Source organism: Cherax quadricarinatus, chromosome 28, assembly GCF_038502225.1.
Source record: "Cherax quadricarinatus isolate ZL_2023a chromosome 28, ASM3850222v1, whole genome shotgun sequence".
NCBI classification, from domain to species: Eukaryota; Metazoa; Arthropoda; class Malacostraca; order Decapoda; family Parastacidae; genus Cherax; species Cherax quadricarinatus.
In genome coordinates, this window is record NC_091319.1 from 178,071 (window position 1) to 188,865 (window position 10,795).

The window sequence follows — 10,795 nt, forward strand, 5'->3', positions numbered from 1 at the left end:
CACTGACGCAAATGTTTTACACTGTTGTACCTTACATACACTCAGCAATGGTATACAAGAAGTACTCACCCTGCTAGCACTTCCTCATGTCCTTGAGTACTTGTAACTTTTCATATTTAACCTCTCTTTATAACATACTTTTTTATAACTCATTGTTTACATGGCTGAAGAATAGTAGCTGTGTGGATGCTCCTTACAGACAGCTATGGACATGACTGGGACAAATCAGATACCCTGAGTGATGCCAAGTTACCTTAGCCTCAACTGTCTTGCCCAGAGATTGCTGTGCTACACATCACAGTACTATGTGGTTTTAATTTGTAAACTCCTGGAAATGCCTATTGATACAACAAAGATGGAATTAAATATAAAATGGATTTTTTTTTTCAGAATGCCTCTAATAATAATGTGGGAGTGAATGGGAAAATAGTAGTTCCCCTATGTGTAAATTCATTAAGTAGGGGGATTAATTTTTGTCAAAACCTACAAGTACAGTGCGTCACCAACAATCTTGACAGAATCAGGACCGGCCGTGCAAAATAAGTTGAATCATACAGGGATTCTAATGTATATACAACAGAGCAAACTGACTGCAGTTATTTAAAAAATACAGTGTGGGGTAATGTTTTAGCCATGCTTTACATAAAGTATTGTCCAACAAATAAACCATACACACTACCTGACACCATTACATAACTTATAAGCACTAAAACAAAATCTTATAGATAAAATGAACAGAATTATACTCACGTAATTACTGCATGTGATTCATAGCTTTCCTTATACAGGATGTGCACATTCATCCACCCCTTGGGCCAGATAGAACGAACATCAGAATCTAAAAATCTTCTTATATTCTCTTCAGGAGTTTCTGAGCGTTTTCTCATCATTTGCCAAAATTTGACTCGTACACTCACCACCTCACACAGAAGCTTTCTAAAAGTAAGAAAAAAAAAAAATATTATTCAATGAACTTCTGGCTAATTATGGTAGCATATAAATTTCATTATGTACTACAATGACAAATATGTGAAAACTGTATGAACCTGTCACTGAATTGGAATCATACATAGAAGAAAAAGAAAATTCTTACCTAACTACATCCGTGAAAATAAATTTCTTCTTTGGTAATTTGTTTTTCTTTTTATCTCCATCTTCATTTCCATCTTCTTTGTTCTGTGTGATTCCATTTTCACCCCTGATTATAAAAGGGAAATACATGGGTTAAAAATTGCAGAATATCATCTTTTGTGACAAGCATTGCATTTCATTGCATAACATATTTTTATAATAAATTTAAAAGCACTGCAGAGCTTGCTACTAATATTCCATCTATTTTTTTTTTAACCCTTAACTTCTCATTTCCCTGACTAACACTTGAACTCGTTAATAAAGTGCATGCCACGTTATTATTTTTTTTAACACGTTGGCCATCTCCCATCAAGGCAAGGTGACCCTAAAAAGAAACACTTTCATCATCATTCAACACTTAAAATACATGTATATTCTTATATATTTAACCCCTCGACTGTCGTAACCCCAAATCCTGAGGTGTCTTCTGGTGTCACAAAAAAAAAAAACTTATGAAACGATAGAGAATCTTTTCCTGATTGTAATGACACCAAAAGAACAAAATTTGATGGAAAACTAACAGAATTATGCTCCCACAAAGTTAGCGACCTTGGCGATATTTACGAATTGGCGATTTCATACACTTTGAGCCCTATTTTCGACTAATTCCATTGTTCCAGTTGACCAAACTCATAGCTATTTCTTTAGAACTTCATTTTTTCTATCGATTGAGTAAAAGAAACTGCTCATTTACCGATTTCAACTACCCAATAACATGGTCAGAAATTTGCAATTTGGCCAATTTCACGCAAATTAAAAAAATATGACAATTTCGAAATAGGGTAACAGAATGAATAATGCAGACATTCCTGGTTCTAAAATAACATTTTCTTTGTTCATCAGTCACATCTCCAGGCCCCTTTGATATTACTCTTGCTTTCTATTTTGAATTTTTGTTCAAACAAAAAATAGAAGATTTACTGTTATGCAGACTACTGCAATATTGTAATAATTGTATAAATAATGTCAACCCATTCATGACTGCATATTAGAATGGCTACTTGGACATTTATTGGAAAATGACATCATTTGTTTACTTTTGAACATCGGCAAAAATCAAACATCTCCCCTATTTTGAGCTCCATTTCAAGGTTCTTTTCGTAGTAAATCCAATCAAAATTACCTCTATTTCTATAATACGTTTTCCATTGACCAAGAAAACGAGAATACAACCATAAATACTATACGAAAATAGACCACAAAGTCGGCATTTTAACTTTAAAAAAAAAAAAAAAAAACATGGTTTGAGTTTTTTTTTTCTCATTATGCACTGCGTGCTGCAGGATTTTTTTTATATGGTGCACACTGACCACACAGACCCATTCTCTCACATGTGGACCTACCAGCTTTCACCTGCTTGATTTGAAGCCGCTAGAATTTATATGTACGTCAAAAACAGTGGCTTGTAAGACGTATATATACGACCAAAACAGTCAAAGGGTTAAGAAAACCTTGAATTCTAAATTTGTGACAAATAGTTGTTCAACATCATCTTAGTTATCCAACACCTGGCTAACTAGTAGCACATTATGAATATAATGAATTTAGACTTTGCTGATTTAACCCTTTCGGGGTGGGTCCCACTGTACTATGGCTTTGAAATGAGAGTTGGTCCCGTAGTAGTGAGCCGTGAGCTCAGCTCACTCAGATAAGCTGTGAGGGGTAAATTTGGGCCTAGGTATGACAGAATGGGCCATATGCGGTAAATGTGCACCATATAAAAAATCCTGCTGCAAGCAGCGCATAATGAGGAAAAAACTGAGATCGTGCTTTTGGTCTAAAACAGCGACTGAGTGTATTTTCCTATTGTTTTTATCGTTACATTCTCGAAAGACATATTACAGAAATAGAGATAATTCTGATATGTTTCAAGACTGAAAGTAGCTTGAAATTAAGCTCAAAGTAGCAGAAATGTTTGATTTTTGCCGATATTCCTGAGTACACAAATTACGTCACTCGTCCAATACGTGTCCAACTGCTCAGTATGTGTCCACAAATATGCTGACATTATTTATACAATTATTACACTAATGCAGTAGTCTGCATAACTGTAACTCTTCTATTTCTTGTGTGAATAAAAATTCAAAATGGAAAGCAAGCATAATATAGGAGAGGCCTGGGGACACAACTAACGAAGAGAGGAAATTTTTTTTTTAGTACCAGGAATGTCTACATTGTTTATTCTGGGCCCTAGTTTTAAATTGACAATTTTTTAATTTTGTGTGAAATTAGTCAAATTACTGATTTCTGATCACTTCATTGGATAGTTGAAATAGGTAAATGGGCAGTTTCTTGTACTCAGTCAATAGACTAGAAGGAATACTAGCAAAATAGCTATGAGTTTAGTCAACTAGAACAATGGAATTGGCCAAAAATAGGACTCAAAGTGGGCAAAATCTCCGATGAATAGATATCACTGAGACCACATAGTTTGCGAGAGTATAATTCCATAAGTTTTCCATCAAATTTCGTACTTTTAGTTTCATTACCTTGGGAAAAAGATTCTCTATAATTTCATAAGGAAAAATAAGACTTGAGAGGAATTCTTTGACCCTGAGAACAATTCTCAGATCAGGAGTTCCAACCCTGAAAGAGTTAAGGGCACTGATTAATTCTTTTATTAAGGACTCTGAAACTTGATAATATTTAAAGATTTAACCCTTTGACTGTTGCAACTCCAAATCCTGAGGTGTTTCCTGGTGTTACAAAATATTTGGAGAAAAAAAAAAATTATGAAATGATAAGAATATTTTCTCGATGGTAATGACACCAAAAGTACGAAATTTTATGGAAAACTTATGGAATTACGCTCTCGCAAAGTTAGCGACCTCAGCGATATTTACGAATGAGTGATTTCACACATTTTGAGCCCTATTTTCGGCTAATTCCATTTTTCCAGTCGACCAAACTCATAGCTATTTCTTTAGAAATCCATTTGTTCTATTGACTGAGTACAAGAAACTGCCCATTTACCGGTTTCAACTACCCAATAAAGTGGTCAGAAATTGGCAATTTGGCCAATTTCACGCAAATTAAAAAATATGCCAATTTCAAAATAGGGTCCAGAATGAGCAATGCAGACATTCCTGATTCTAAAATAACATTTTCTTTGTTCATCAGTCATGTGTCCAGGCCTCTCTGATATTACTCTTGCTTTCTAATTTGAATTTTTATTCAAACAAACAATAGAAGATTTACTGTTATGTAGACCACTGAAATATTGTAATAATTGTATAAATAATGTCAGCCAATTCATTACTGCTTATCAGAATGGCTACTTGGACATTTATTGGACTCTTGAACATCGGCAAAAATCAAACGTTTCCCCTAATTGAGCTCCATTTCAAGGTCCTTTTCATAGTAAAACCAATCAAAATCATCTCTATTTCTGTAAAATGTCTTCCATTCTATCACATGAGACCAAGAAAACGAGAATACAACCATAAATACTACACAAAAATACACCTCACAGTCGGCGTTTTAATCCAAAAACAGGATCTTTTTTTTTTCTCATTATGCAATGTATGCTGCAGGATGTTTTTTAATACAGTACACACTGATCACACAGACCCATTCTCTCACATGAGGGCCTACCAGCTTTCTCCCGCTTGATTTGAAGCCGCTAGAATTTTTGAGTATACGTATATACGTCAAACACATTGGCTTGTAAGACGTATATATACGACCAAAACAGTCAAAGGGTTAAAAGACAGTGTACTCTTTAGGTAACATTAAACCTTTCAGGGTCAGAACCCCTGATGTGAGAATTGCTCTTAGGCTGGGTCGGAGAATTAAAAAAAAAAAAAAACTTGTTAAATGATAAGAGAATCCTTTTCCGAGCATAATGAAACCAAAAGTATGAAATATGATGAAAAACTTATGGAATACACTATTGCAAAGTTAGCGGTCTCGGCGATATTTATGCATCGGCGATTTCGCCCACTTTGAGCCCTGTTTTCGGCCAATTCCAATCTACCAAAATTCATAGCTACTTCGCTAGAAATCCTTCTATTCCAGTGAGTACAAGAAACTGCCTGTTTACCTATTTCAACTACCCAGTAAAGTTGTATTAGAATTTTGGTAATTTGACCAAACTCATACAAAATAAAAAAAAATTGCCAATTTCAAAATAGGTTCCAGGATAAACAATGTAGATATTCCTGGCACTAAAACAACATTTCCTCTGTTCATCAGTCACATCCTCAGGCCTCTCCTATTTTATGCTTATCCATTCTGAATTTTTATTCACACAAAAAACAGATTTACTGTCATGCAGACTACTGCATTATTGTAATAATTGTATACATAATCTCAGCACATTTGTGAACATGTATTAGACTGACCAGTTGGAAGGGTATTGGACGAGCGACATAATTTGTGTGCTCTGGAATATCGGCAAAAATCAAACATTTCTGCTACTTTGAGCTCAATTTCAAGCAACTTTCAGTCCTGAAACCAATCAAAATCATCTCTATTTCTGTAATACACCTACCATCTGACTTACAACCTGCTTGACATACAACCACTCGACTTACGACCTGCTTGACATACAATCACTCGACTTATGACCATGTTTTGTATGCAAATGTTCTGGGAAATAAACAACTGTTTGTGTTGTACAGTGTTTCTCCTAAACCTTACAGTATAAAATACAGTACTAACAGCATAAAAAGTAAAGTAAAAAATGAAATACCAAAATAAAACAATAAAATAAAATCATTACATAATGTTATGCTGATATTCAGTAGTAAGGCTCAACTTACATCCCTTTTGACTTACAACTGGTTAGTCTGAGCCAAACTCAGTCGTAAGTTGAATGGAAGGTGTATATCTTTCATTCTATCAAATGGCTCCAAGAAATTGAGAATATAAACATAAAAACCATGTGAAAATATACCACAAAATCGCTGTAATAAAACAAAAACACTATTGCAGTTTTCTTCCCCATTATGCACTGCATGCTGCAGGATTTTTTTTTTATATGGTGCACACTTAATGCATAGACCCATTCTCTCGTATCTAGGCTGAAGTTTACCCCTCACAGCTTATCTGAGAGAGCTGAGCTCATGACACAGAACTACAAGACCAATCTGGGCTTCTGAGCTGTAGAACAACAGGACCGACCTCAAAAAAGTTAACACAGTGGTACCTCGGGATACGAACAGCTCAAAACTCAAACAATTATTTAAGTGTACAGTGGACCCCCGCATAACGATTACCTCCGAATGCGACCAATTATGTAAGTGTATTTATGTAAGTGCGTTTGTACATGTATGTTTGGGGGTCTGAAATGGACTAATCTACTTCACAATATTCCTTATGGGAACAAATTCGGTCAGTACTGGCACCTGAACATACTTCTGGAGTGAAAAAATATCATTAACCGGGGGTCCACTGTATTTATGTAAGTGCTTTTGTAAGTGTATTTTTGGGGGAACAAATTCGTTTGGTATTGGCACTCTAACAGCCTTCTGGAATGAATTAAGTTCATATCCTGAGGAATCACTGTACTTGTATGATAACAACATTGAGCATTTTAAGTGCACTTATTTAACATTAACATTATTAAATTCACCATAAAATGCTAAATCCATTTTAATACTGTATAAAAAATTATGAACAGTATCTATGTATCACCTTTTATCAGTACAGTGGATCCTCACCTAACGAATGCATCGCATAATGTTAAATCCGCCTAGCGATATATTTTAACACAAAAATTTTGCCTCGGCTAGCGCTAAAAAACTTGCCCAACGCGATTCATTCCATTCGAGACACGTCCACGTGTGGCCTGAGCGCGCCTCACTTGTCCCGTGGGTGCCAGTGTTTACAAGCCAGCCACTGCAGTCACATCCAAACATACAATCGGAACATTTCATATTATCACAGCGTTTTTAGTGATTGCACCTGCAAAATAAGTCACCATGGGCCCCAAGAAAGCTTCTAGTGCCAACCCTGTAATAAAAAGGGTGAGAATTACTATGGAAATTAAGAAAGATTTTGAAGGGTTTGGGGCTAACCCTGAGATGCCTATGCCAGTTGAGGAATCCATTGAGCCTACTTCAAAAATTAAGGAAATGTGTGTAAAGTGGGTTGAACTGCAAACCTTTATGGATGAAAATCACCCTAACACAGCTATTGCAAGCTGTGCTGGTGACTATTACAATGACAATGTTATGGCCCATTTTAGACAAATCTTAAAGGAACGGGAGGTACAGAGCTCTATGGACAGATATGTTGTGCGACAGAGGTCCAGTGACTCTCAAGCTGGTCCTAGTGGCATTAAAAGAAGAAGGGAAGTAACCCCAGAAAAGGACTTGACACCTCAAGTCCTAATGGAAGGGGGTTCCCCTTCTAAACATTAACACCATCCACACTCTCCCCTCCTCCCATCCCATCAGTCATCACCAGATCTTCAATAAGGGTAAGTGTCATGTAATTGTACATGTCTTCTTCAGTTTGTGTGTATTAAAATCAATATTTTATGTGGTAAATTTTTTTTTCATACTTTGGGGTGTCAGGAGGGATTAATTTGATTTCCATTATTTCTTATGGGGAAGATTAATTCAGCTAACGATAATTTCGCCTAATGTTGATCTCTCAGGAACGGATTAATATCGTTAGGCGAGGGTCCACTGTACTGCTATGTACACAAAACTGATAATGTAAATGAAGTTCATTGTCGTGAAGTATCATGTTTAACGCATTGCTTGAGGCTTCAAATTTTACAGAAATAATATTTCTTACCTTATATTGTGGTTGCTTGTATATGTCAATGATTCTGAACAGAGTGGAGAGGGATGCTGTGGCCCTACTGGGCTGAGGTGGAAGGTTGTGGATTGTTTGCTGAGGTGGATGGTTGAGGTTTTGGCACTAAAGTTGATGGATGCTGTACAATACGTGTGCAAAAATATGTCAGGTAATCATCTGCTATCAGCTATCACTTGCATGTATCAGTAAAAAAATATCATATTTTACCCACTAACACACGAAAACACATGAAAAATAATAATACCAAGAGAAAACCTTTCAAGGCATTTGCTGTTGTTATTGTTGGGTTGAGGGTTGTGACAGCCCCAGGGCTGTTGCATCTCTCACAGTTGGGAAATTAAAGTAGGGCCCTGCTTTACGGCATTTTGCCTTATGCCGTTCCGCTAATATGGCAAGTTCAAATTATGACCAAAATTTGCTATAGGGCAAGTGGTCTTTCAAATACGGCACGCCCCACCCAGTTTGTTTGCATTCTTCGTGAACACATCTATTATGTCTGGAAACTTTCGAAAATTTCAAGTGTTTTAAAGTTAGTGTATTTTATATGTACAGTGGACCCCCGCATAACGATTACCTCCGAATGCGACCAATTATGTAAGTGTATTTATGTAAGTGCATTTGTACGTATATGTTTGGGGGTCTGAAATGGACTAATCTATTTCACAATATTTCTTATGGGAACAAATTCGGTCAGTACTGGCACCTGAACATACTTCTGGAGTGAAAAAATATCGTTAACCGGAGGTCCACTGTACAGTACAGTGGACCCCCGCATAACGATTACCTCCGAATGCCTCCAATTATGTAAGTGTATTTATGTAAGTGCGTTTGTACTTGTATGTTTGGGGGTCTGAAATGGACTAATCTACTTCACAATATTCCTTATGGGAATAAATTCGGTCAGTACTGGCACCTGAACATACTTATGGAATGAAAAAATATCGTTAACCGGGGGTCCACTGTACTCTGATAATTATGCTTATGTGTAAATGTACCTATATATACTAAAACACCATGCTGGCATGTAGGTACACATTAAAATCACTAAGAGTCTCTCTACTCATGATGCCATAGTAATACTATGTAATAATAATCTCTCTTGTGCACATTAACCCTTTGACTGTATCGGTCATACATATATACGTCTTATGCACCACTGTTTCAGGCGTAAATTCTAGCAGTTTCAAATCAAGCGGGAGAAAGCTGGTAGGCCTACATGTGAGAGAATGGGTCTGTGTGGTCAGTGTGCACCACAAAAAAATCCTGCAGCACGCACTGTGTAATGAGAAAAAAAAAAAAAACTGGTCATATTTTTTTATTAAAACGCCGAATTTGAGGTGTATTTCGTATAGTATTTATCGTTATATTCTCGTTTTCATGGTCTCACATGATAAAATGAAAAACATATTACAGAAATAGAGATGATTTTGATAACTTTCACGATGAAAATGACCTTGAAATTGAGCTCAAAGTAGCAGAAATGTTAGATTTTTACCAAAGTTCAGGAGTAAGCAAATCACACCACACGTCCAATACACGTCAACTGGTGAGTCTAATATTCTTTCACTAGTGCATTGATATTATTTACACCATTTTTACAATAATGCAGTAGTCTGCATAACAGTAAATTTTGTATTTTTTTGTATGAATAAAAAATCAAAATAGAAAGCAATAGTAATATAAGAGGGACCTAGAGACGTGACTAATGAACAGAGGATATGTTATTTTAGTGCCAAGAATGTCTACATTGTTTATTCTGGACCCTATTTTGAAATTGGCATCTTTTTTAATTTGCGTGAAATTGGCCAAATTGCCAATTTCTGACCACTTTGTTGGGTAGTTCAAATTGGTAAATGGGCGGTTTCTTGTACTCAACTGATAGAAAAAAATGGAGTTCTAAAGAAATAGCTATGAGTTTGGTCAACTGGAACAACGGAATTGGCCAAAAACAGGGCTCAAAGTTGGCGAAATCGCCGATACGTATGTGTTGCCGAGACCGCTAACTTCACGGGAGCGTAATTCCGTGAGTTTTTGACCAAATTTCGTACTTTTGGTGTCATTACCATCGGGAAAAGATTCTCTATCATTTCATAAGAAAAAATATTTTTTTTCTCCAAAAATTTATCGACATAGAATGACAGTTTCAGAAAGAGGCCTGTGACAGTCAAAGGGTTAAATGTCTTATTTTACGTTAATAAAGACATTTTCATTAATCCATCTATGATATTTTCTTCAAAATTATATAAGAAACACGTTACATAGCATATAAACATTATACATACACCCACAGAATAAAAATTGACATATATATGAGATTTGTTTACAAAGCGGCTCTGTAGGAGTATCGGAAGAATTACGTTTTCTCTAGTCAAACACTGGGGGATAATTGTACATAAATATTCCTTTTGTATACCTTCACTCTATACATAGTAATTCACGACCCTTGTGGGTTTAGTGCTTCTTTATTATATTTATAACAACAACTTGCAATAATAATTTGTAATAATAATAAAAAAATAATAATTTGTCAGAGAATCATTCTTCTAAAAATTACACGAGAATGGAAGTGTTGGTCTTTATTTATTCTACTGTACCATTGTGGAGACAACTTGTACACAATGTAAGGTGTTTGTATGAATGTTTATGAACCATAATAAGATGCATCGTCTGTTTGTTTACATAGTGGGTAGGTTGGTCAGGCTGGCTTCCCTACACTACCCTACCTACCACACCACTTTCTACAAATAAATACTTTTCACCTTTCACCCTACATTAAGACTACAAATATTTTAAGGTAAGTAATGAGTGTACTGTATATGCATTTTATCACTATTTAAGCATTGTCGTAGTATATTATGTGTAGGTGGGGGTGGCGAGGAGGGCTACCACACCT

General features: G+C 35.8%; 1 protein-coding gene across 4 annotated transcripts in view; it reads right to left on the reverse strand.

Moving 5' to 3' along the window:
• Positions 1-10,795, reverse strand: part of yem (yemanuclein) — a gene marked incomplete at its 5' end in the record, with an annotated part of 205,437 nt that overhangs the window by 37,676 nt on the left and 156,966 nt on the right. For all 4 annotated transcript variants that reach the window (XM_070089273.1, XM_070089271.1, XM_070089274.1 and 1 more), the window contains 2 exon segments: positions 751-936; positions 1,094-1,198. In XM_070089273.1, the coding sequence (XP_069945374.1) occupies positions 751-936; positions 1,094-1,198 (291 nt within the window).